This window comes from Cibotium barometz, chromosome 59 (assembly GCF_041138505.1).
Source record: "Cibotium barometz isolate CiBa-2024 chromosome 59, ASM4113850v1, whole genome shotgun sequence".
Classification (NCBI taxonomy): Eukaryota; Viridiplantae; Streptophyta; class Polypodiopsida; order Cyatheales; family Cibotiaceae; genus Cibotium; species Cibotium barometz.
The window spans coordinates 1,908,317-1,935,856 of NC_141104.1; the positions used below are offsets into that span (position 1 = coordinate 1,908,317).

At 44.9% G+C, this 27,540-nt stretch overlaps 1 protein-coding gene across 4 annotated transcripts in view; it reads left to right on the plus strand.

Moving 5' to 3' along the window:
• Positions 1–2,829: 2,829 nt before the first annotated feature.
• The window catches only part of LOC147605368 (extra-large guanine nucleotide-binding protein 3-like), a 90,036-nt gene continuing 65,325 nt past the window's right edge, over positions 2,830–27,540 (plus strand). For all 4 annotated transcript variants that reach the window (XR_015265187.1, XR_015265188.1, XM_086793650.1 and 1 more), the window contains exons 1-3: positions 2,830–5,122; positions 5,220–5,357; positions 5,461–5,565. Coding sequence is in view for 2 of the 4 variants with exons in the window: in XM_086793650.1 (XP_086649776.1) it covers positions 3,698–5,122; positions 5,220–5,357; positions 5,461–5,565 (1,668 nt within the window). In the remaining 2 variants the exon portion in view is untranslated. The remainder of the gene's footprint in view (positions 5,123–5,219; positions 5,358–5,460; positions 5,566–27,540) is intronic.

Sequence of the window (27,540 nt, forward strand, 5' to 3'; positions counted from 1 at the left end):
CCATTATATTCGTGATTGTTTTGTCTCAGCATCAAGTTTCTCTCTCTTCTTGAAGTAAAAATCAAAGAATCTTACGTTCAAGTAGATGAGTGCAATACTATGGATTTTTCAAAAAATTCCTTCTACTTTTGGATGACGGTAAAGGTAAGATGCCAATACATGCTAGTGAAAGACTTTGAGAAAAAAGTAGAAGGGGTCTTCAATATCATTAGTGGGGTCTTCAATATCATTAGTAGAAGGGGACTCATAGATAAAATCCAATGAAATGGACCAATTGACAAGTCAAAAGAGTAATCCTATTTGGACGGTTTTTTATATTCAAGTTTATATATGGCTAAGGACACAAACTTTTTGTATAGAAATATCTTTTGCAAAGAGGCCTAAGAACCCATGCTTATATTTAAGTTTATGTATGGCTAAGGACACAACCTTTTTGTATAGAAATATATTTTGTAAAGAGGCCTAAGAACCCATGCTTTGGTGGCTTCTTATATATTGTGTCCTTGAAATCATAATTTAATGAAGCTATTAGTTGTTGTTGAGAAGCTCTCGTTCTAAAATTTACTAGGATTATAAGGATGCTATCCCATTTCATAGATTTTGAGGGGATTATAAATGAATTTCTTTCACTTTGCGAAATAGATTAGCTCCTTACATATGGCTACCATTTCATAAATTATAAGGATGCTATCCCATTTCATAGATTTTGAGGGGATTACAAATGAATTTCTTTCACTTTACTAAATAGATTGGCTCCTTACATATGGTTTGCCATGCTCCATTAGCAATGTTTAGGTATTCTTTTTGTCTTCATGTGTCACATTTACCTCATCATAAAATGTAATGTGTGAACACACATTTGCCTCATCATAAAATCTAATGTGTGAACACATTGCCATTTGTTATCATAGGTAAGTGATGTATTAGCCATTCACACTATCACGAACTCTTAGAAAACATAAATGAACAATGTGCTTGGAAAATACATGGATACAATGCCATAACATCTCCTTTGACCATTGTTAAACATATTAAACCACACTAAACATGTGATACTTAAGTGCTTAACTTTCATGATTTGGATTACCCACATTTTTCCTTGTCATATCACCCTCATAATATGCGACGGGCTTTTGTTTTATGTTTAGAGACCTCACACATTTGTTGTTTCTTATTTGGGCATCTTGTTTGTAGGTTATTGAGCAGTGAAAGCATTTAAGCTGCTATTTTGACTTGGAAAGTGGTGTGCTCCATGGACATAATAACCGACCACCATGTTGGCCACATGAAGATGCCCTCGTTAGAGAGTAGAAAAGGCTTTTTAAAGTTTAATGGAAAACCATTAGTTATGGGTTCCAACACATGGCAAAAACATAAATGCAATGGTTGTGCAAATTTGGATTTATTAAAATGACTTATGTATTTGTGGTGGCTCATGGAGTAAGTGTCCATCAAAATAAAGGTTACATAATCAATAATCATGGTCTGAGTGGTTGGAAAGGTTACATAATCAATAATCATGGTCTGAGTGGTGATAATAGCATGACAAACAAGGAATTTTCCCAACAACTATGTACATAAGTGAGCTTATAAATGTCTCTTAGGGAGATTTCATCATTCATTCACCAAATAGAAAAGGCCATGAAAGCAATTTAGGTTTTGCTAGCACAACAAACAAGGAATTTTCCCAAAAATGTGATTACATAAGTGAGCTTATAAATGTCTCTTAGGGAGAATTCATCATTAATTCACCAAATAGAAAAGGCCATGAAAGCAATTTAGGTTTTGCTAGCATGTGAAAGAAAGAATTTGTGAGTTGACGAAAGTGTAGGTAGCCAATAGGGGACAAACATTTGGAAAAAAATAAAAATTCAATCAATTAATTGAGGTTAGTAGAGGTTAAATAATCTTATAAATTAAGGTATATTGAGCCTTGGAAAAATAACATTCAAACTTATAGGGTTCATAGCCTCACCTTTCATTTCTAGAAAATGTCACTGAACAAGGGGAAGAGGTGGCTTTTCATTTTTTGGCGGCGCTTCACTGAATGAGAAAGATTTCTATGGGGTTCTCATCAGGCCTCCCTCTCTCAAGTAGGCCTCCCTCTCTCAAGTAGGCATATGTGGAAGCAGCTACACAATTACTTACATGCGATCCATCAATTTGCTGAAGGCCAACCCCTCCTCCAGATTTTCATAACAATGACTCTCTCTCTCTCTCTCTCTCTCTCTCTCTCATGTACTTGCATGAACATAAAAATGGTATTGGTAGTTTTGTCCTTACAGCAAATAGCTTAGTAGCATTCATTTGTTTCTCTCTCTCTCTCTCTCTCTCTCATAAATATTATCAATGCAATAGGTTTCAAATTGAGGAGAGGTAGGTAGATTTCGTAGCGTTGTAGTCACTTAGAAGGCTAATCTCCATTGCAGCCACTTAGAAGTAGCGTTGTAGTCACTTAGAAGCCTTTGGTTTCTCTCCCCCTCACCCACACACCAGCACAAGCACATGAAAATACGTGCACGAATAACCTCACACGTTTTCGTTGTGACAGGTAAGAGCCTACCCCTCTTTGAATATTCAGACTGCACACCCAAGCCTCCCAATTCATGCCAAGTAGGAGACCCATGAAACTTGTCCTTTATAACATACTAGGTGGGAACCCGTGCTTCGCATGTTTTTTGAGGTTTTCAAAATCAAATTCTACCCAAACCTCCTCAAACCCTTCCCGAACCTCCAAATTCTTGCCATGTGGGAGCTTTGTGAAACTCTTCCTTAAGATAATATAGAGAAGAGAAGATCTATATATATATATATAGAGAGAGAAATACATTTGGTATTTTTTTAAAAAATTGTACCCCACATACTGAGTTCACATTTGGTATTCCCTCAAAACAGAAGGCACGCTGCATTTGAAACATACGTATCCCATCACGGCACGTTGTCGTATGTCGAGCATTGTCAGTATCTTCAAAGTTATCGTCATCATCTCCACTTCCCATTGTGTGTTCTGCTGAGTTTGCACGGAAACCAGGGTCCGATCGATCGATTTCTGCACCAGAACGCATTCCCGCTGACAGATTTTCACGGAACAGCCCCTCGATGTAAATGCGACTGTAGCTCTCCAGAAAGAAGAAATGTGGGGACGGCTTTCTTGCTCATTTTTTCTTCGCATGAAGCTTAGAAGCTTTAGAATCCAAGAAGAGAAGCTTAGAATCCCTAGAATCAAAGCAGGGAAGCTCAGAAATCACAGCAGATAGGCTCAGAAACCCTAGAACCAAAGCAGGAGAGGTGACACCATTCTATTTCGTTCTGTAAGTGAGCTCTGATGAAGGAAAGGATGGAAGAAACGAGGCGGGTGAGGGGCTCGAAATTGCTTAGAAATCCTCGTGTTCTGTAGATGGGTGTCAGAGCTTTGTGCTCCCCCGCACTCTAACCAGTTTGCAGATGGAACATGGTGACAAGTGGGAACGCTTACTTCGAGGATTGACAGAGAGCCAAGTTCCAACAACCATCCACCTTGCTGTCCTTTTTTCTTTGCCCGACAATGCATCCCGAGGTGCTGCTGCTTTGTTGGTGGAGTAGTATCTCATCTACCGAAGCGATTCATCGTCCGATGCAGGCGAAATTAGGGTTTTGGTAAGCGAAAATCTGTGCTGTTAGGGTTGGTTTCCCTCCCTCTCCCACATTCGATCTCACCATGGCTAAAGATGATGAAGATGAACGGGCATGGCGCGCGACTCTGCAGAGCATGCTCCCTCCTGGTGTGGCCATTCCCGACGGGAAGAGTCTCGACTACTCGTTTGCAGCAGTGTACGAAGGCCCTCGCCCAGCCTATGACGTGCCCAAGGCAGAAAAACTAGACGGTCTCCCATCCGCTGCTACAAGCTCGAGATCAGAAATCCTAGCCGGAAGGTCGCGCTCCAAACACCTAGCCGGGAGCTCGAAGTCAGGAATCCTAGCTGGCAGCTCGTGGCCGGAAACCCTAGCTGCAAGCTCGCAGGCGAAAAACTTAACCAGAAGACCGCAGGTGGAAAACCTGGCTGGGGACTCACAGATAGAAACCCTATCTGGTGGCTTGCACACAGAAACCCTAACCCGTGGCTTGCATACAGAAACCCCAACGTCACAGACAGAAACTGTAGGGACCTTCAAAAATCCTCATGGTAGGGACACGGAAATCTTGCAGTCTGCAGAAAAGCTAAGGTCAGCTGCTGTCCTCCCTCCAGCAGATGTCTCTCAGCACAGTGATGGGGGAGATTCAGCAGAGAAAAGCTCCGCAGACACTTCTGGTACGATGATGAGAGGAGCTCTGAAGGCGGATTCACCAACATCCACTTACTCTTTGGTGTCAGAGAGATTGCCCACCACCAACATCCCACCATCTACCCCGCAAAATCATTCTTCCTCAGAAGCAGAAGCAGAAGCAGAAGCAGAGGAGAGAGATACTCACCCATCACCCCCTCTTTCTGCTTCTCCATCTTTCACGTCCTCGCCCCAAGCTGTTGCCAGGTTTGCTTCTTTCCATGTCGAGAAAGTGGACAGCCTATCTTATGCCCGGCAAGATGATCCACCTTCCACACATTCAGAGTTCAGGTTCTCAGGACCACACACAGCATCTTTTCATGACAACACTCATACTGATGGCTCTAATGGGTTACCCCACGAGAAAACTTCAACAGATCATAGTTTCTCAACCAACCTACAGAGAAGAAAAGGAGAATGCCATGTCTGTTTAAGAGGCAGCAGGTTTCAGGACAAGGAGGCGTGCCTAGTTTGCAATTTAAAGTACTGTCGCATCTGCATCCTCAGAGCGATGGGGTCAATGCCCGAAGGCCGGAAATGTATTGGATGCATAAGCCAGCCCATCAATGAATCAAAACGGCCAACTCTAGGAAAGCCATCTAGACTCTTACAGCATCTCCTAAACCCATTAGAAGTGCAGCAGATAATGAAGGCGGAGAGAGAATGCCCAGCCAATCAGCTCCGTCCAGAACAGCTCTTTGTGAACGAAAAGCAACTGCGAGCTCAAGAGCTAGCAGAGTTGCTTGGATGCAGCAATCCTCCCTCCAAGCTGAAGCCAGGGAGGTATTGGTATGACAAGCAATCTGGACTGTGGGGAAAGGTGGGTGATCATCTCCATTGCCTGGCCTTTTACTCATTTCCGTATGTTTGGATGTTGATATAGAAATGCTGACAAAGGAACTTATTTCATTTTTTAGGAAGGAGAGAAACCCGACAAGATTATCACTGCAGAGCTAAATGTTGGGGGTAGGCTACCAGAAAAGGCCAGCGCTGGCTTCACAGAAGTGTTCATGAATGGGAGAGAGATCACCAAGATAGAGTTGAAAATGCTTAAGGTAGATGTATATGCTGTCTTTACCACATGTTGCGTTTGGGTCTTTGTCTGTACATGCAAATGCAGGGCCAAGTCTCTTAATTTATTTTCTTTCTGCTTAAAAGTTTGCAGGGGTGCAGTGTCCGCCTGGTACACACCTGTGGGTTTATCCTGATGGGGCCTATCAGGAAGAGGGCCAGAACAACTCACCTGGCAATATATGGGGAAAGGTGAAGTTTTGCGTGCCTTAATTCTTTAAAATCTATTGATTTATGTTATCGAAATGTATAGTGCGGTTTATTCCCCTCTTTGGGAGGAAAAATATGGACGAATATTTATGGATCTAAGCAGTAAAGAAGTGTAGTTTATTCCCCTCTTTGGGAGTAAAAATATGGACAAATATTTATGGATCCAAGCAGTAAAGATGACATTTTGAGGACTTGTGCTTCCCGCTGGCATACTCCATGGTCGACCTATTAGAATAGATGGTCAGTTTTTGGAAGCAAACTGCCATAGGGCGACATCCTGAAACCAACCGGGTGCATGTTGTTTATGCGCAAAAATTATGTGTCTTGCTCAAACCTTGCAGATGTATGCATTCTTGAGTAAAATTATTTTAAAAGAAGGGGTGCCCTTAGTATTCAGTCTTGGTCGCCACTATTGGTTTATTGTCCGAGTGTGCAGAAAGCTTACTTGCTAGGAAGGCATTCTAAGAATGACTTGCAAAAATAGACCTCAAGAGTAGAGGATTCAAGATTATGTTCTATTTTTGCTTGGCCCATGAGGTCACATTTTATCTTACGATGACTGCAGTTACAATTGCATGCAATCAATGTGGATCACGTTTTTTTCTGTTGTGAGTCTTGTCTCGTGACATTAGAAGACATGGAACTATGGGTTTGTTTAAGGTGATCTACATATGGCTGCCTTACCATGCTTCCCATTCAGGGTTCCTAAAACTTTGCCTACAAATAGAAAGGGCTATTGCATGTAGCAGGTGCCCTGAGTGTAGAGTCAGGCAAGGATGCACTAGGGTCTCCACCCAACACGAATGGCCTCTTCCTCCTTTTTCAACAAAGTGGTCCTCAAAGGCTCTGATGATGGAGGAGTATATGTGGGTCCAAATCGAGCAGTTGCACGGACCATCTCTTGGAAATATGGTGATCTTGCCACATTCATTGCAATGTCATCATGAAAGAAAAACATGGCCACTATAGTATCCATAGCTTCTCGCTTTCGAGGATCCCATCATCCATGAACCAGGAATAGTTCTTTGGCCACCTCGTGATGGTGGTGCCATGGGAACAACAAAAGGCCCAAGAGGATTACCGGAGTTGTGCTGCATGAGTACCACTAGATGCACTAGAAGCAAAAAAAAGAGGGATTTACAGCCACAGTCCTTGCAGGTGGAGCTCGAAACACCTGTTGAAACCGAGGTGGGTGGTACAATCCAAATTCCTAGGTTTATTAAACTTCACAATAAAGATACTAAGTACAGGTAGCTTTACGAGCTACAACCACACTCACCCACACTTAGTTTAGTGAGTATAAAAGAATTGGAAAAACACGACAACACAATGGGTCCGCAACGGGCCACCCCCCCTCCCCCCCCCCCAAAAAAAAAACCTTTATTATAGGGAGAATTTATAGATACATGTAGATGGTGCTCTTGCACCAGATTTCCAAGTACCAAGAATGAAAACAAAAATAAAACAAGTTCGTCTCCCAAGCCCAAGGTAAGGGATGTTTCCAGCTTTACACCGGGCTAGTGTGGATCTCGCAGGAGAGGCCCAGTCCCACATAGTCAACTATGTGAATCTCACAAACCCTCCTTGTCTCACACTAGGCCAGATGCACCTAGAGAGCCTTGGTCTCCTAGCCTTCAATCCCAAATTGAAACATTTGTGGCAACATCACTTACAATACACATACCTTCCATTTGTTATTTCTTCTCAGGCTTTGACTTGGCGGCGGCGGTTGAAAGGCCGCCAACAACAACCACAACAAGGGCAAAGGGAAGTCTTCGTAGTCAAAGTCTTTTGAGAAGAAGCCCGACTCGGATCATGATGCTTTGAAGGCTGAGCGGACCTGTAGCCATTGTGGTCAGAAGGGTCACTATTGGAGGAAATGTTCTCAGCGGAGCACTGAGAAAGGTGCAAATTCATCAGTTGGTTGCAGCCGCGAAGACTCTAGCTTTTGTGCACTTGGAGATTATGGACACCGGACTTCGAGCAGGGAGGCGGTTGGTCTCATCGTTGGGGATACTCAAAAGTGGATTCTGGACAGTGGTGCTTCGAGGCACATGACTCCTTCTCGAGAGTTGTTACAAGACCTTCAGAGGTAAACATGTCACATCTTTATTGCTGACAAGTCCACTATCTCGATTCACATTGCAGGCAGGTTGGAGATTGTCCTCGATGGCAGAGGCGGGAAGGGTTCCTCTCGAGTTCTTTATGTTCCATCTCTTGGTTTTCATCTTTTGTCAGTGCATGAGGTTTGCAAGATGGGCATGCAGGTGGAGTTTGATGAGCATTCAGTTGCTATCCAGGACAAAGCAATAGGCCAGGTTATTTGGGAAGGCAGAGTGGAGAATGGGATTTACAAACTATCAGCACTCTTCTCTCTTACAGGTACTCAGCTCGGTGATTTGTGGCATTTTCGTTTTGGCCACTTGAATGTGTACGTGCTGCGGCGGGCTTTTCGAGACCAGATGGTGGATGGCTTGCCAGGTGTTGGTAGCAGGTAGGGACATTGTAGTTCTTGCATTCTTGGGAAGCAGCATAGGGAATCTTTTCGGAAGCAGGCTACTAGGCGGGCTTCGAAACCTTTGGAGCTGGTTCACACTTACTTATGTGGGCCCATGCAGACCCCATCTTTCGCTGGAGCCTTGTATTTCATGATGATTGTGGATGATTGTAACAAGTTCACATGGGTGTACTTTCTGTCACATAAGGACCAAGCGTTTGCTCGGTTCAAGGATTAGTATGCTTTGGTGGAAAAGGAGTCTAGATTGGAGGTGAAGACTGTTCGGGTTGACAAAGGAGGGGAGTTCTCTTTCACTGCTTTTTTGCAATTTTGTGCGGAGAATGGCATCAAGTGGGAACTGGCCAATACAGGGTCTCCTTCAAAGAATGGAGTGGTTGAGCGAAAGAACAGGATTGTGGTGGAGATGGCATTTTCGTTTTGGCCACTTGAATGTGTACGCGTTGCGTGGGGCTTTTCGGGACCAGATGGTGGATGGCTTGTCGGATGTTGGTAGCAGGTACGGACATTGTAGTTCTTGCATTCTTGGGAAGCAGCATAGGGAGTCTTTTTCGAAGCAAGCTGCCAGGTGGGCTTTGAAACCTCCGGAGCTGGTTCACACTTACTTATGTGGGCCCATGCAGATCCCATCTTTCGGAGGAGCCTTGTATTTCATGATGATTGTAGTAGGTTCACATGGGTATACTTTCTTTTACATAAGGACCAAGCCTTTGCTCGGTACAAGGATTAGTATGCTTTGGTGGAAAAGGAGTCTGGATTGCAGGTGAAGACTGTTTGGGCTGACAAAGGAGGGGAGTTCTCTTCCACTGCTTTTTTACGGTTTTGTGCGGAGAATGGCATCAAGCAGGAACTGGCCAATACAGGGTCTCCTTCAGAGAATGGAGTGGTTGAGCGAAAGAACAGGTTGTGGTGGAGATGGCGAGGATGATATTGGAGCATCACGACCTTCCTCGTCCACTTTGGGGAGAGGTTATGGCTACGGGTGTTTATATCCTCAATCGATTTCCGATGATTGTAGTGCCTAAGATGACTCCGTTTGAGGCTTATTTTGGCAAGAAACGAGATGTCTCCCATTTTTCGTGTTTTTGGGAGGGATGCCTATGTTCACAATTCCAAAGATGCAGAGGGGGAAGCTTGACTCTAAGTCACAAAGGCTTGTTTTTGTGGGATATAACTCTTTTTCCAAAGGCTACAGGTTACATGACTCGGAGCGGAATGAGGTTGTTGTCAGAGATGTTGTCTTTGATGAGCATGTTCCAGCTTTCACTGTTGAGGAGCCACTGCTTCTTGGAGAGCCAAACGTGTATGAGGATGAGTCTCGGGCTATTGTACCAGCTAGCCAGCCTCAGTCAGTTGGAGAGGTTGAGCCCAAGGTTGGAGTGTGCCACAGTAGCAGAAGCAGCAGGAGGCTTTGCGTTTTGTTCGGGTACCGAAGTGGTTGTTGGATACCATTCGAGAGTCTGGTGTGATGGAGTATCCCTCCAAGTGGACCATGGAGGATGGACCTCGAAGATCGCATAGGGTTCGTGACAAATGTTAGCCAAAGGAGCATTTACAGGTAAATTATGCCTTGATGCCTCGTATCATTCGAGACGAGGAGCCTACTTCAGTGAAATCCTAGGAGACTTGGAGGAAAGCTGTGCAAGTGGAACTAGAGGCCATAGAAAAGGATGGGGCTTGGGAGTTGGTTCCGAGGCTGTCGAAAGTTGAAACGGTCAGTCATTGCTGTCAAGTGGGTTCACAAAACCAAGTATAAGTCTGTCAAATCCCCACGGATCTCCTCGTGATCGTTCTTGGTACGAGACTCGAATCCTGCAAAACAAACGAACAAACAAACAAGGGGGTACAGGCCTAACTCACCTCCCAACCATGACACCGTGGGCAAGCCCACAGTCTTGGCTGTCCCCACCGAGCCACGAGCTGAGCTAACTAGGTTGACGTATCGACCAATCTCCTCCTCGCGACGTCCCATACCACCACGAAGCTGCCCTCGCGGGCCTCGAGATCGCTGCCGGCCTCGGCTGCATAAAGCAGGTGCACGTCTGCACTAGATCCAGGCTCCAAGACCATAGAGCTCTCACAAACTCGCGAGACTCTCTATATCCCAATAACTAACCTTGGCCACCCTTTTATAGGCTCTTGGCCGGTCATCGGGCGTCCACACTTGGGCGCTCGCCCGTCCATACTTGGGTGCCCGCTCGTTAGTATATCCCTAACTCGGCTCGTCAATCAGCCTGCCTAGCTCCAAGCTTCCCCAAGCCTCGAAACTAGTCTTGCGTGCGTGTAGCACACGGTAGATACACACTGTGCACATGACATACTCCCCTTCCTCTAAGAGCTCACTCCTGAGCTCACTAAAAAGCCAGGGTAATCTCTCTGAAGAGTAGTCAATGTTTTCCATGTAGCGTTCCTTCCACTTGATCTTGTATTCCGTGATAAGCGTATTACGCAATCTTCTTTCACGAAATCCAAGAATCTTTTCAGGTTCGTGCGGAACAAATGTCATGTCCTCGACATCTATAATTTCTTGAGGAGTAACTAACTGATCTGTTCTACCCAGTACTTCCTTAAGTCTACTGACATGAAATACAGGATGAACTTTCACATGAGAAGGCAAATCCAATTCATATGCAACTGAACCAATCCGTCGTGTAACACGAAATGGTCCACAGTATCTAGGGGATAATTTCGGAGATCGACCTGTCCGTAAAGTCTCGGAATCTTTCGGAACTCGCAAATACACCATCGTTCCTTCAGAGAACTCTCTGGGTGAACGATGGTTATTAGAATAAAACCTGTCGCGGTCTTGAGCACTTCTAATAGATTCCTTTGCAACTTGTAACATTTCGTGCATATCTTGTAAAAAATTACGTGCTGCATCATGCTGAAGTCCTGAGAATCCTACTGTAACAGGTGATCTTGGTTGAAAACCATACATTAGCATGAAAGGACTAAAACCTGTACTCGTATGCTTAGTACTGTTATATGCAAATTCTAACATAGGAAGATAATCCTCCCATGAACTCTGTCTTTTGGATACATATGCTCGAAGCATATCCTCCAAAATCTGATTCACTCTTTCAGTCTGGCCATCAGATTGAGGATGATCTGAGGAACTCAAATTCAAAGTTGTTTCCAACTTCTCAAAAACAAGTTTCCAAAAATCACTCGTAAACTTAGAGTCCCTATCACTGACTATGTCCTGCGGTAACCCGTACAGTCTAAACAATTGTTCGATAAACTGCCGAGCTAATTGCGTAGCTGTAATAGTCTTCCTGGTCGGTAAAAATCTAGCCATTTTTGTCAAGCGATCTACCACAACCCAAATAGAATCGTGGCCTTGATGTGTTCTTGGCAATCCGGTAATAAAATCCATGGAAATACTTTCCCATTTATTACTTGGGATTTGCAAAGGATGCAACAACCCAGCCTGTCTAAAGCGTTCAGCTTTATTTGCCTGACAAATTTGACACTTGAGAACATAATCTTCTACATACCCTTTCATCTTCGGCCAATAAAAAGTGTGTTTCACTAACGATAGTGTCCTGTGTACTCCAGGGTGTCCAACAAAAGGGGCGTCGTGACACTCCTTAAGAATCTTGGACCTAATGTTCGGGATCTGTGGTACACAAATTTTGTCATTACGGAACAGTAAACCATTTCGAATCATCGACTGGCCTCCTGCAGCTTGAATGGTAGACTGCTCAGTCATTGAGTCTGGGTCAAGCAATGAGCTCCCGTCATGGATCTTCTCCCAAAATGGACCAAAATAACTATCAGTCCTGCAAAGCCCTCTCAAAGACTGAAATAAGTCAGTAGAAATCTCGGTGAACGACAAAGTATTCACCTCTCGAATCCGACTAAGCGCATCTGCAATACTATTCATGGACCCTTTCCGATAACGGATCTCAAAATCAAAATCTTGCATTAACTCTGCCCAACAAGCTTTCCTGCCTCTCAAATCATCCGCATCACACACATACTTGATTGACTGATGATCAGTCAATACCACAAACTTGGAGCCATATAAATAATGTCTCCAAACCTTGAGAGCATGAATCACAGCATAAAGCTCCTTCTCAAGGGTTGGCCAACGAGATTGAGTGTCGTCTAGCTTTCTACTTTCAAAAGCAACCGGTCTACCATCTTGAAATAAAGCAGCCCCGATAGCATAGTCACTGGCATCAGTTTCAAGAACATAAGGCCGACTAGGATCAGGTAATGCTAAGATAGGTACTTCCTTGACTTTATCTTTCAAAAGTCTGAAGGCCATATCCAAATCGTTATTCCAAGTGATAGGCTGATTTGACTTACGTCCACGACCTTTCAATAAGTCGGTCATCGGTAGTGTGAGCTGAGAGTACTCTCGTACAGATTTCCGAAGAAAAACAACAAAACCGAGAAAAGAACGAAGTTGTTTCACTGTTCGCGGTATAGGCTAGTCTAGAACCTTGAGAACTCGATCATAGTCAATGCTCAATCCATCTCTGGTGATCTTGTGTCCCAAGTAAATGATGTCGGTCAAAAAGAACTCACATTTACTTAACTTAGCATATAGTCGATTCTGTCTTAAAATAGATAAGACAATTGTGAGGTGTCTGATATGATCCTCAAGAGTACGGCTATATATCAAAATATCATCCAGGAACACCACCACAAATTTCCCCAAATGTTCACGAAAAAGATCGTTCATCATTTGCTGGAAAGTAGCTGGAGCATTGGTTAACCCAAAAGGTAATACGAGAAACTTGAATGGCCATACCTAGTTCGAAAGGCGGTTCTTTCGACATGCCTTTCATGAATACGTATCTGGTGATAGCCAGTACGTAAATCTATCTTCGTGAAATATTTCGCTCCTGCTAACCGATCAATCAGGTCATCTGATCTAGGGAGAGGATAACGGTTCTTAATGGTCAGCTTGTTCAATCTCTTGTAATCTATACACATTCTCCAAGTATTGTTCTTCTTTCTCCTAAGCAACACAGGTGCACCCCAAGGTGATTTACTTGGACGGATCTGGCCCATCCTTAAATAATCTTCGAGTTGTTTAGCCAACTCATCTTCCTCGGCTTGGCTCATCCTGTAAGGTGGAATACTGATAGGATGAGCACCAGGGATCAAGTCAATACGATGATCTATTGCCCGTTCAGGTGGTAAACCCGATGGCAGTTTCTTAGGAAATACATCTTGAAATGAATCAAGTATCTTCTGTAATTCTTTGCTTTCAAACACACTGAATTCATTTACATCATGGAAGGGATGAGAAAGGAAGAAAGTGGAATCAATACACAATGGAAAGCAAGAAGAATCGAATATATTTCCAAAATCAATTGTATTTACAAGAGGTCCCTGAGAGGGATGAATACAATCACATAAAATACTATACTTGGTGTCCTTATGTTGAAAAGAAAAAATATGACTAGACCAATCTATCTGGACTTCAAGAGTCTGAAACCACTCAATCCCTAATAACAAGTCTACATTTTGCAGATGCTTTACATAGCATTCCAGAGTATCTTTGCAGTCCTGAATCTGGATTGGAAGCATCTCCACCTTGCGATCCCAAACTTGCCTTCCCGTAGGTAGGCGTACCTCATAGGTATGGTCGCTGAGTGTCGTATCAAGACTCAATTTCTGCACAAGTTTGTAGTTAACAAAGTTGTGTGAGCTGCCAGGGTCTAAAAGAATGTGAATCTTATGGCCATTCACTTCTCCATAAACTCGGAGAAGATCATGCAAGCCAAATACTTTAGAATTGAACAGACAATCAGAACAGGTACTAGGGCGAGAAAGTACAATAATTGATGTACCTGTCAAAGACAACTGGTTAGCTGCCTTTGGCTTGGGTCCTGCGTTTGTCTTGGTACCCTTTTGCTTTGGGCACTCGTTACGCATGTGTCCTTTTTCTTCGCAGATAAAACAACGTCCTTCCTTCTTGAACTTTAAAGCCCTAAGGAGTCGTTTCTTCTTCGCTGGTGTCGAACTTAAATTCTTCGAAGGTTGGTCCGAAGACTTTCCTTCTGTCGTGTTAGCCATAAGTGCAGAGAACTTTCGTTTATGCTTGTTCCCCCTGCTCGGTAACGGGTTTCGACTTGGAAGAGACCATTGTATCATCATAGATACGAGCTGAAAGAATGGCCTCATCCAAAGTTATACATTTGTTATTTTTAACCTGTAAACGGTATGAGTCTGGTAACCCAGGTACGAAAAACCCCAAAAGAGTAGTGGGATCCATCTTTGTAGCTTTCATCTGCAAGTCATGAAACTTCTGGAGGTAGACCTCATAAGTGAGGTGCTGCGAGGTCATGGTCAAAGTTGAAAACCGGGCAACAACATCATAATCATCCTCTTTCTTGAGGAATTCTTTCTTGAAGGCGTCTTCGAATTGTGCCCAAGTCGTTGGCTTAGGGTTGAGTTCCTTCCACCAAAGCAAAGCTTTGCCGGATAGGAAACCTGCTGCTAACTGGATCTTCTTTCCATCATCATATGGATGAAACTTGCCACTTATGTAGCCACGTGTCCACGATCTCCTTGGTGCGCTACTTTTGCTCGCCCCCGAACGGTTCCGGAGGAATATTGGGGCCTAAAGCTGAAGCCAAGGTATCCATATCCAAGAAAGTAGAGAGGGTAGTGGTCAATAGAGCAATGGAGTTCTGCAAAGCTTGCATCTGGGCTGCGATTTGTGCCTACGTTCCGTCGAAGAAGCTTCAAGAGCTACTTTGAACTCTTGGAAATCTGATTTGGACACAAAATCGTCAAAAAGATCGGCATCGGTACCTTCCGTAGCTGGCAAGTCTTTGCGTTCCGCGAGGGGCTCCAACTCCGATTCTTGGGTCGATATCGTGAAGAGGGTAAGTGGAGAGAAAATTTGATCTTTGCACAACAAAAGTGCGAGGGAACTTGAGAGCTTGAAAACTTGAGAGATGTGTGGCAAGAAGCCCACTTGAGGGGGTTTATAAAGGTTTCCACAAAAACTAAAAGCTCCCAAAAGCTATCTTTAGCTTTTGCTTTTGTGTTTAAATATATATATATATATATATATATATATTCTAGGTTCTTAAAAAAAATAAAACACCTTTGAAACCTTGGAGGAGGGGTTTTAAACTTTAAAAAAAATTAAAAAAAAAAAAAAACGAAAGCTCTAAAAAAAACGTGGGCTTTCCTTGTTTTTTTTTTCTCCTCCTGGATTAGACCTGCCGGCGTGCTGCTGTCTGTTGACGTCGACCTGCTGCCGTCGCCAACCGTTGCCGGCGCCTGAAGTGCTGTCGGCGCCTATGTGCAGCCTGCCCTTGTGCCAGCGCCTGCGTGGGCCTGGGTATCACGGCAGCGTGGCCCTGGGCGCCTGCCCGCTTGGCCTAGGCGCTGCCTGGGCTGGCTACGCAAGCCTGGCCGCCTGGCATAGGCGCTGCCTGGGCTGGCTTGGCAGGCCTGTCCGCCTGGCTATGCAGGCCCATGCGCCCGCCAGCCAGCCTCCGATAGCCAACCAACATCACCCGCCAGCGCACAACCTGCCAGCGTGAATATGTGATCCAGCACTTCTCTCGCTCTCTCTCTCTCTTACGCGTTCGTGTTCAACCAAAAAAGCATCGTGCTTTTTATGTTTTCTCTCCCTGCAGTTCATGCGACTGCACAAACAAGTCTTTCTCTTCTTTGCAAAGCAAACGACCCTACCATCTACCATCCCCATCAACATGGGTCTCTTTGACGAAGAAAAAACACATACTATTCTGAAAATAGCAGTACGCACAGAAAAAACAGCAAGCTTTTTTAACACATACCTTTCTTCGACCTCATCTTCTCTACCTACCGACTTGCTCGTTCACGAGGTATGCTCTGATACCACTGTCGAATCCCCACGGATCTCCTCGTGATCGTTCTTGGTACGAGACTCGAATCCTGCAAAACAAACGAACAAACAAACAAGGGGGTGCAGGCCTGCTCACCTCCCAACCATGACAGCCGTGGGCAAGCCCACAGTCTTGGCTATCCCCACCGAGCCACGAGCTGAGCTAACTAGGTTGACGTACCGACCAATCTCCTCCTCGCGACGTCCCATACCGCCACGAAGCTGCCCTGGCGGGCCTCGAGATTGCTGCCAGCCTCGGCTGCATAAAGCAGGTGCACGTCTGCACTAGATCCAGGCTCCAAGACCATAGAGCTCTCACAAACTCGCGAGACTCTCTATATCCCAATAACTAACCTTGGCCACCCTTTTATAGGCTCTTGGCCGGTCATCGGGCGTCCACACTTGGGCGCCCGCCCGTCCATACTTGGGTGCCCGCCTGTTAGTATATCCCTAACTTAGCTCGTCAATCAACTTGCCTAGCAAGCCTCGAAACTAGTCTTGTGTGCGTGTAGCACACGGTAGATACACACTGTGCACATGACAAAGTCCAATGGATTTGTGGACAAGCACAAAGCCAGACTTGTGGCTAAGGGCTATGCTTAGCAGCCAGGCATCGACTATGAGGACACTTTTGCATCGATAGCTAGGATGGCCACGATTCGGACAATCCTTGCCCTTGCCTCTCATCAGCAATGGCCAATGTATCAGATGGATGTTAAATCTGCGTTCTTGAATGGTGACTTGCAGGAGGAGGTGTATGTTGAGCAACCTCTTGGCTTTGAGGTTTCGGGCTCCAAAAGTATGGTTTAAAGGTTGTGGAAGGCCTTGTATGGTCTGAAACAGGCTCCCAAGGCTTGGAACTAGAAGATTGATACTTTCTTTCAGAAGTAGGGTTTTCGAAGATCAGTTGCAGATTCGAACTTGTATCTCTTTTGGGAACGCGGTATGGTCACTTTGATTATCCTTTATGTGGATGATCTTGTCCTCACTGGCAGTCATGTGGAGCACACAGCAGTGACGAAGGTTGCCTTGTCAGAGGAGTTTGCGATGATGGATTTAGGCAGGCTTCATTTCTTTTTGGCATTGGAGATTTGGCAAACCTAGAGGGGGTTCTTTGTTTCTCGGCAGCAATATGTTCATGAGTTGTTGGAGGCCTTTGGGATGGAGAACTGCAAGTCTATTTCATCTCCGTTGGACCCGAATACCATACTTATTGTACATGATCCTTGTGAGTAGGTTCCTACCTCTTTGTATCGGAAACTTGTTAGTTCATTGATTTGGTTGTTGAACACCAGATTGGACTTGAGTTTTCCAGTGGGGCTGTTGAGCTCATTTATGTAGACACCTTTGAAACTCATTGGGATGCTGGATTGCGAATCTTGTGGTATTTGCAGGGTACGAAGGATCTTGGACTCTTTTATGACACTGGAGGGGGATCGAAGGACTGAGTCAGATTCCGAAGTTGGAGTGACTCTGATTGGGGAGGAGATCTAGACACAAGGAGATCTAGTTTAGGATATGGCTTTACCCTTGGCTCAGGAGTGATTTCTTGGAGCAGCTAGAAGCAGCCAATTGTTGCCTTGTCTTCCACTGAGGCAGAGTATCGGGCTACTTGTGGTATTGCTTGCGAGGTGGTGTGGCTTAGGAGGTTACTTGGCGAGATTGGGTTTCAACAAAAGGAACCCACGGTCATCCAGTGCGACAACCAAAGCTTTATAGCTATTGCTTGGAACCCGGTCTTCCATCCCGGATCAAGCATCTAGAGATACAATATCACTTCGTTCGTGAGAAGATTTTGGCTGGTTAGTTTTTTGTTTGACGTAGGACAATGCGGTGGACCTCTTCACGAAGCCTCTACCTCAATAGATGCTCCGTCAGCACTCCAGCTCCCTGGGGTTGGTTTCACATCCAGGAGCTGAGAGGGGGTGTTAGCAGTCATCTCCTGTCTGTACCATATTACACTGTAGGGAGTGAGGGCCAGTGATGTGGGTGTGTTTGTGTGTGTGAGGTTTTCTCCATTTTTTCCATTGTCCATTTTCCCAATTTTGTAGGTCGTAAGGGGAGTTGTTTACTTTCTTTGGTCGGCTGTAGAAGTTTGCTTGCCAGGAGTTTGCCTAACTGCATGCTGGCCGACCAGGTCTTGTTGGTCGTGGGGCCTATATAGGGGCTGTTGGCCCAGTTTCTACTGGCCGACTGGCTGCCCCATCACATATATTATATACCACACTCCCCCCCCCACACATTTTGTACCGAATATACTTATATAGTAGAGTTTGACACTCTCTCTCCTCTCTTGCTCTTTTGCAGTTTTTTGCTCTCTGATTTCTATCCGATTTCGGCAGCTCATAGTCACATGGAAACGCGTTTCTGGAGTGAGAAACCCCGAAACGCAAGAAACTTTACAGAAACTCCTAATTTTTTTGGTTTCTACAAAAAAAATGTTTCTCAAAATGTTAAAAGTTCCTATTGTTTGGAACTTTAGCAGTGCAAAATTATATAGAAAAAAACCGAAACCTTGGCGTTTCTTCGCCAAAGGCCGAAACGTTCTGCCCCGAAACCCCCAAAACCCCGAAACGTCGTGAAACGTTTCTGGTGACTATGTTTCTGCTGCTCATTCTGACCTGGCAAGCTTAGGAGTAGTGCCTTCCTTGCCAGGTCTTTTATGAAGTCTGGCTTTATCAAATTTTAAAAATATCCAATCTCCTTCTTTGAGATCCATGTGTACTCTATGCTTCTTTGCAGCCTTTTTATGCTTTTCCTGGGACTTTTGAATGGCTGTCCGTACTTTTGCAAAAGAATCCTGCAAATCATGTACATATTTATCTGTTGCAAAGATTTCATCTTTTGTACGCAAAATGGGGGGCAAGACTACTCTGCCATAAATAACCTCAAATGGTGCTTTGCCCGTAGAAGAATGTACGGTATTGTTTTTGGCAAATTCTACCAAGGGTAAAAACTTCTCCCACATGCTCTTCTACTCGGCAACATAGCATTCAAGCAAATCAAGTATGGCTGAATTTGCACCTTCACTCTGTCCATCCGTCTCGGGGTGGAAAGGTGACGAGAAGTTTTGTGCCCATATTGTCAAAGAGAGCCCTCCAAAATAGGCTAGTAGTTCTGGGATCTCTATCACCCACAATGGACTTAGGCATTCCATGATGCTTAAAGATTTGTGAGAGAAAAATTTTAACCATGTGGTCTGGTTTAATGGTCTTCTTCACTGGTACGAAGTGGGCTTGTTTGCTAAATCTGTCCACAATAGTCCATATGGCATCAGTGCCATACTGTGTACGAGGAAAATCCATGATGAAATCTATGGCTATGCTTTTCCAAGGTTCATTTCGCACGGGTAAGGGCCAAAGTAACCCTGGGGTCTTTTGCCTGTTGAACTCGACTTTTTGGCAAGTAATACATTGATGTGCACACTGCATATGCCTCAATATCCTTACGCATGGTAGGCCAAAAGAAATACCTCTCAATAAGCTGAGTGGTAGGCGAAATTCCTCTATGGCCTGTAGAAGGTGAGACTCATGCAAAACTTTTTGCCTGAAGTCTTTGGTAACACATAATCTGTTAGCATACATTGGATATCTATCTTTACATACATATGGCATATGTACTGTCCCGGACTGCTAAATCAGCCCATAAAGATGTAAAATCATCATGCATTACGCATCATAGTCAAGTCTTCATGTGATGCGACTGAAATAGTAGCTACATATGGCTTTTGACAGAGCGTGTCGGCCACTACATTCTTTTTTTTGAGGGGTATGAATGATCTGGAAGTGAAACATGGAAAGAAAGTTAGCCATCCGCATATGCTTCTCAGAAAGCTTTGTTTGAGTAAGAAAGAATCTCAAACTTTGATGATCTGTGTTACATGCACTGAGGTTGATCGTGATAACGCACAACATGGCCTTCTTTATACCTTTATGTGGTGAGAATCTTTAGCATCAACTTTACAGAGTAGAGAGAGAAGAGAATGAGAATGTAGAAGACGACACAATATTGGGTCCCAATACCCACTAAAGGGCCCCCCTTGCAAGTAGGAGTATTTGCTTATATTATTCTTTGGAGAAATGCTGTACAATGCTGAGTACAAATGATATGAATGCCCAACGCAAGGAAGACCGTACGTCGGCTGAGTATCCAGCTATTTCGAGGCTTTGCTGAAGACTCTCCTTGGTCACTGATGGAAGTCCAGAAAGCTGTAGGACTGCACATATGCTGGCTGAATGTAAAGAGTATCTTCCTTCTTAGCCCAGAGTGCTTGGATGCTGCAAACTGAATAGGATTTGCTGAGAATACCTGAATGGATTTTCGTAGCCTGATGACAAGCTTTTACACCTCCTCAGGACAGCAGTCGGCTGCCCCTAGGAGGCTGTCGGCTGAAGCAAAAAGCCAATGACTGAATAAATTAACAGTCGGCTGCTGGAAAAAGTCCCTCACGACTGATGAAAGCCAGTTGGCAGCATTAAATGCTGGTCGGGTGCTGTATTCCAAGTTGGTTGCCCATTAAATGCTGGTTGGGCTGTAGCAACCCCTGTCGGCTGCTGGCCGACTGTATGGCAAAGGCCTTGGATGCCTTTGCAAGGCTAGCCCAAGTTGGGGCTGGCCTTAGGGCTGGCCGCCCTTCTCTGTGAATGAACCTAGAGTGCTTTACATGCATCTAATGCTAAGGTTAACAATTGCATGCTGCTGAATGATGCTTTCTCTAAGTGGGTTAAGAGGACTGACAATTTACTAACCTCTAAAGCTCAGAGATTGACCTACATAGCTCGTGCCTGACTGTCCCTGGACTGAGGGCTCACAATGGGGTCACGGCGTACGACAAATAATCCTTAAAGAAAGGTTCAACTTCTGCACAAATGGTGTCATTGTGTACCCCAGTGCAGGGTGCACGTGACATTCCCTCTTGCTTAACTTGGCGGTAGGTTTAGGGCTTCCAAGTAGTCCGCCAACAACTGGGGGTACTCCTGAAAGAACTATTCAACCAACCAAACTGCTTCATGGCTTCCGCGGTCTTTAAACTTCATATAGAACTGTCGTATTCTTTGACCGGGTCTATGCTTCCTTCTGTGGAGGAGAATTTGGTCTGGCTCTATGACTTCAGCTTCGTCTATTATATTTGGTTGTTGCTTTTCGGATATATCCTGCATTGCTCGACTTACATATGGCTTCAACCAAGAAACATGAAAGACATTGTGCATAGTCCAATTTTCCGGCAACTTTAACTTTAAAGAGACATCACTTAACTTTTGAATGACTCGAAATGGGCTGAAACTTTGGAATGATAGTTTGGGACAACGCTTGCCCACTTGCTGTAGCCGTTGTTTCATGATGCAGAGATATACCCAATTCCCTTCCTTAAAGTTGACATCTCGCTTGGATTTTTTGGCTTGCCGGGTATATGCTTCTTGAGCCTTGGCAAGGCGCTTCTTAATTGACTCCAGGATTTTCGAGAATGTCTCGATTGTTTTTTTGGCCTTAAGAGATGGTGACACCTGTCTAGACAAAGCCAAGAGGGTGCTAAGCAAACGGGTGAAGGATTCAGGTCAAGGGCAGGGTATTCCCAGCCAAGAAAAGGTCCAAGATTGCTGTATTTTCTTTTAGATTTCTCATCATTCTAATAAAGCAAATACACCATCTGTGGTGGGGGCCCTACAGAGGGTAATTGGGACCCAATACTGTGTCCTCTCCATCTCTCTCTCTCTCTCTCTCTCTCTCTCTCTCTCTCTCTCTCTCTCTCTATTTTCTGCACATCTCCTTTCAGTTTGTGCGTTAATTTCCGTCGCGAAAAGAGTGCTGAATTCTGAGTTTTGATGTTACCGATTCTTCTCCGAAGCTTCCGCATATTACAGAGGACGTCAAAGGCCAATTGATTGTAAATTTCTGTTTGGCCATGTGTTTGAGGATAGAATGCGTTTGACAATTGCAACTTAGTCCCAAAAATATCAAACAATGCTCTCTAAAAATAGGACGTAAATTTTGGATCTCTATCTGATGTGATAGTTCGTGGCAAACCACCAATGGGGTACCAAAACCGAATGAATAAGCGAGCTATGTCTTCGGTTGTGGCTGTCTACATGCATGGAATGAGCATGCAAAACTATTGTCATACATTGTGTGTTTCTAGATCCTGCTAAGGGGGGAAGAGGGCCTACGAAGTCCATACTGATGTCATGAAAGGGTCTCTCGGGAATAGACAAGGGCTGAAGCAACCTTGCCTGTTTGGTATGAGGAACTTTCACTTTTTGACATATCTGGCATGATTCGACATGTTGGTAGACATCCCTTCACATCTTAGGCCAATAGAATGACCTCTCTACCTTGTCCTAGGTACTGCTGATACTCCTATGACCCCCAACAAGAGAATCATGGGCATCGTGGAGAAGGACTTGGTGCTTTTCTTTGAGTACACAAAGACAGTTCTTGAAAAACAACCAACTATCCCGTATACTATAGTGGCCTGGTTTTGAACTGAGGGCCAAATGATATTGAGTCACGAACTCTTCCGAATATGGATACTGTGCCTTCATACTGTCTAAGTCTTTGCCTTGAATATCAAGCATAGTGGACTCCTGCGATGTCTGAATAGTGCCCTCTTGACTAAGAGCATCGGCAATAGGGTTATTTTTGCTCGGGATGTATTCAATCATTCCCCCAAATTGTTGGAACAATTGACTCTCCCTGGATTGCCTGTCACTCCATTGGGCACTAGGCATGGTTTACAACCATTTAAGTGCCTGGTGATTTGTCTTAACTGTGAAGCCCCTCACGTAAAGGAAGTGCTTCCAATGCTTAAGAGCGGTCATCACCCCCAAGAGCTTTGTCATACACCTAATAATTCTTCTCGGCGTTATTTAATTTGGGGCTATAATAAGCCACTGGCCTACCACCTTGCTGTAAAACAGCTCCAATGCCAAGGTTACCGGCATCGGTAATGATCACGAAAGGATCATCCCATGAGCCAACTTCAAAACTGGGGACCTAGAAGCAACTTTCTTCATTGCTTGGAATGCCTCTAGAGCCTTGCCCGTAAACGGACACTTTTTGACGACGGTAAAAGGTGCCGCAAGGTCAGAAGACTTGTCCATGTGGGTACTGTAGGCCTGACAGACCCACAAATGAGCGGATATCCTGGGCTGTAGTGGGAACATCCCAACTGAGAATGGCATGTACCTTTTCAGGGTCGAGGCTAAAACTTGATGAGCTGATGATGTATCCCAGGTAATGAATTTCCTGTACTCCAAACTCGCTCTTCTTGGCATTGATAAACAACTCATTGTCTTGCAAGAGTTGCAAAACCTGTGCCACATCTCGCTCATGTTGCTCTGCAATACCTCAGAAGATAAGAATGTCATCTATGAAGATGAAGATGCATTTGCCAATGAGATCCCGAAAAACCTGAGACATCATTTTGTTGAACGTCGTTGGTGCGTTGGTGAGGTCAAAGGGCATCATGACAAATTCGTAGTGGCCATGCTCGGTCCTAAAGACCGTTTTTGGAATGTTGGCCTTGAAGATCCGAACCTGATGGTAGCCACTTTTAAGATCTATCTTAGAACAAATTTTTGCACCATTGAGTCGTTTGAGGATGTACTCTATTGTGGGCATGGGGAATCTATTCTTCACTGGAAGCTTATTGAATGTCTTGTAATCCACACATAAGTGTGCATACTTATTCTTCTTTTGGACAAACAGAATGGGAGCGGCAAAAGGTGAGGAAGATGGTCGGAAAAATCCGGACCAAAGTAGCTGGGCTAATTGTTGCTCCAGCTCCCTCTCCAATGCCTTAGAAAGGTGGTAGGGGAACTTGCTTGGAGGTTCTCAACCACGAACCAACTCTATGCGATGGTCCTCAGGTCTACTGGGTGGGGGGTCATCTCGCAGCATAATGTTGCTGTATTGAGACAAAAGACCAGCCATCCGTTGCTCCCTTGTGGGTGCTACTTGAACTGCGTTAGACTGAGAGCGGGTATATAGTAACACACACTCTGCTCCTTTATGGATGGCTCGTTGGGCCTGAATGTGGGAAATGAGTGGAATGCGAGCAATGCTCTGATCCTCGCAAATCATGAGAGGCTTAGAAAAACCTTCAACGATGGTGAAAGTGTCTTGCCTCTAATCAGGAATGGGTGCATACGGTCTAAACCACTGGATCCCGAGGATCATGTCACACTCTAAAAGAGTGGAGACAATGAAATCCTATTGGAATGTAGCCCGTTGAACGTGAAACTCAAATTGCCGAGCTTTATGAGTGATGTGTACGTAGACTAGGGGTAAACCCGTCCACATCTAGATGATAAGGAACCAAGGTACAGCTCATCTTGGTAGCCAACTGCGGAGAGACGGCATCCTCAGAACTGCCCATGTCAAAGAGGACAATGAACTCTGCCCCTTTGCAATGCCATAGGCACGGATGAGAGCCTTTGTCTTTCCCTTAGCCTCATACCCTCTTGCTTATCACATCAAATACCATTGGTGGCACTGAATTCAAAGAGAGTAAAAGCTGAACGACATTCGAGGTTGATGGTGGAGGTGTGGACGAGGATGCTACGGTTGCTATTGTGGAAGTGGATGCCTTACCAGGCTTTTCAGCCTCGAACTTAGTGCAATCTTTCTTCCCATGTCCCACAGTGTGATAGAAGAAACAATGGTTCTTTGTCCTGTACTGTGTCTGTTCATGTGGCTCGAGATAACCTCCAGTGATTCCCTCCTTATCTTTTTCCTCAAGAGTCTTCTTGGGCGTAGAATCTTTTTTATCACCGAATTTTTCTTTTGGTCCTTTTGGTCTTTGCTGTTTTGAGCCCCCTTACCCTGGGTAGTTGACTGTTGTTGGGGCTTTGGGAAAGAATGTACCTGCTTGGGCTTACCTTCGTTCAGCATCAGCTCTTGATTCTGAGCGAGGGTCAGTGCCCATGCATAAGTCTGAGGCTCAAAATTCATGACTGGGTACCTAATGGTAGTGTCTAAACCTCGAATAAACAGCTTGAGCTTATCTTCTTTGGATATGCCCAATTGCTGGGCCATGTTGGAATAGGTCAAAACAGGGGAACCACCCTAGGTGAGTTTGTAAAACTCATCCTCAAGACTGGTCATGTATTGTGGTGGAAGAAAACAGGCTTCAAGGTCAGCCACGAAGGTGTTCGATGAAAATGGAATTGGCCTTTGATAGGGTATGTGTGAACTTGTGACCAATGTTGCCACCAAGTAATAGCTTCCCTAGTGAGTTGGGGTGCTGCTACATGGACTTTGTCTTGGTGGAAGAAAATGGGCTTCAAGGTCAGCCATGAAGGTGTTTCGATGAAAACGGAATTGGCCTGTGATAGGGTATGTGTGAACTTGTGACCAATGTTGCCACCAAGTAACAGCTTCCCCAGTGAGTTGGGGTGCTGCGACATGGACTTTGTCTTGTGGATCTGTAATTTTAGCTAAAGGAAAATGTGCTTCAAATTGATGAATAAATTGAGTAACTGCAGCACGATCACACTTACCATCAAACTCACTAAAATTTGGAGAGGCTCATATGAGAGTGGTGGTAAGGGTGGTGGAGGGCGAGCAATTCGGAGCTTGCTGTGGGAGAGCTACCAGAATCTGTGCCATCGTTTTTGGATGCTGCATTTGCACAGCCTCCCAATCGAGTCTTTGCTGAAACTCTCGGTCGGCTTTCTCTGTGCGGCACTGGTCTTCCTCATATTTGCGTGTGGCTTCCTTATCCCTTTGTTCCTCCGGAGGTGTCAGTTCTTTCTCTGCTTCAACTTTTCTTTTTGCTTCTTCATCTTTTCTTCTTTGTTCTTCACGTTGATCGTCGTCTTTTCTTCTTTGTTCCTCCATACGGAGGAGGACCTATGCCAGATCTGAGATGCCTTCTTTGGGCTTCTCTTTTTCGGCGGTGGGCTGCATCTCCAGGGATTTTATTTGCTCCATCATTATTCTCAAGAGGTCTTCTGTGCTTGACGGAAGTGTTTTTTTGTTTGGAAGCTTTGTTCCTCCATCTCTTCTTGTTGGCTTTCTTCTTGATGTGATGTCTCTCCCGACATGGTGGAGGCCTGCGTGTCTTTCCCGGACCATAGTTTTACCATCCACTTGATGCTCTCACTTCTCTAGGTAGCCGAGTTGGGTTACCATCCTGATGCTTTGATACCAATGCTACATGCACTGAGCTTGTCCGTGGTAACGCACAACATGGCCTTCTTTATACATTTAGGTGGTGAGAATCTTTAGCATCCAATTTAGAGAGAGAGAGAGAGAGAGAGAGAGAGAGAGAGAGAGAAGAGAGAGAAGACGACACAGTATTGGGTCCCAATACTCACTGAAAAGCCCCCCCCCCCCCCCCCCCCCTCCCCCCTCTCTGCAATACACATACCTTCCATTTGTTATTCCTTCAAGCTACACGTAGGTGTTGTATCAAGAGAGGAGTATGATGTAGACTATGGGCGCGGCTGTACCACCCTGTATGCAGCCCTGTGCAGAGAAAGAAGGAATTAAAGATGGCCAACAGTGCATTCAGTACGCAGCCCTGTGCAGCACCTGCCCGATAGGGGGGAGAGGAGATTTTGACAAGCTGTTTCGCCCTCCTCTATGTGCGCAGCCCTGGAAGGCAGAGAGAGGGAGCAATGGGGTCTGCCCGCTGGTTCTCTCTCTCTGCTCGCAGCAGTGAAGAAAAGAAAGGAGAATGTTCGGCTGGCTCCTATTGGGTGGGAAAGAGAGAGAGAGAACTTAGAACGTTTTTAAGCCACCTGGGAGAGAGAGAAAGCCTTGAATGCTTCAGTCCGTTGGTGAGGGAAAGCGAATCCAGCACTTCAGCCTGTCGGTGCGAGGAAGAAAGAAAGCCTCGTTTTCGCTTGCTCTGCCGGGAGAGAGAACACACGAGTCCAACGTTAGCCGGGTGACACTTTCTCCCTACGTTGGCACCTTGCTGGAAGCATGTGAAGGCTCCAGAAGTCACACACGTGGCCAACCAGGCTTCTCCTTTATTTTATTTTATTTTAAAATACCTCAAGCCTCTGTAAATGATATTGTGTCCATCAGGTCCTTCTCTTACATATGACTTATGTGTTTGTGTGCTCATTGGGGTGTTCACACCCATTTTTAATAACACTCCACCTTATAAAATTAACTAAGTCAAACGTGGGTTTTGGTACTTTCGATGGCGAGTTTCGGCACCTGTAGAAAGCCAATCACTAGTCAACAAGCAAAGGCATCCACACAACCTCGTAGCCAGTAGTTATGGGCGTCCCTAGCGCGCTGAGACTGGACACAAGCAAGCATGCAGGACATGAAAACAGGTCATGCATCTAATAAATCTTTTCTCTGCACATACACAAAATGAAGTGCATATGCAAATATACATTGGAAATCTCCCGTGCTCAAGTCATGTATCCCACCCAAGGATCTAGTCATATTAGATGACCCTGAGTACCAATGCTCCCAGTCATACTGGTCACACCTCCAGGCCTACTCGTTTCATAGGAAAGACACATGACTCATCTTGCAATGAATGTCAGCATCATTTCTACTAAGCTAATCCATTTCCCAGCTCTGCCTACATGAGCAATGTAACCTGCATTCTCAACCATGTAAAATAGGTGAT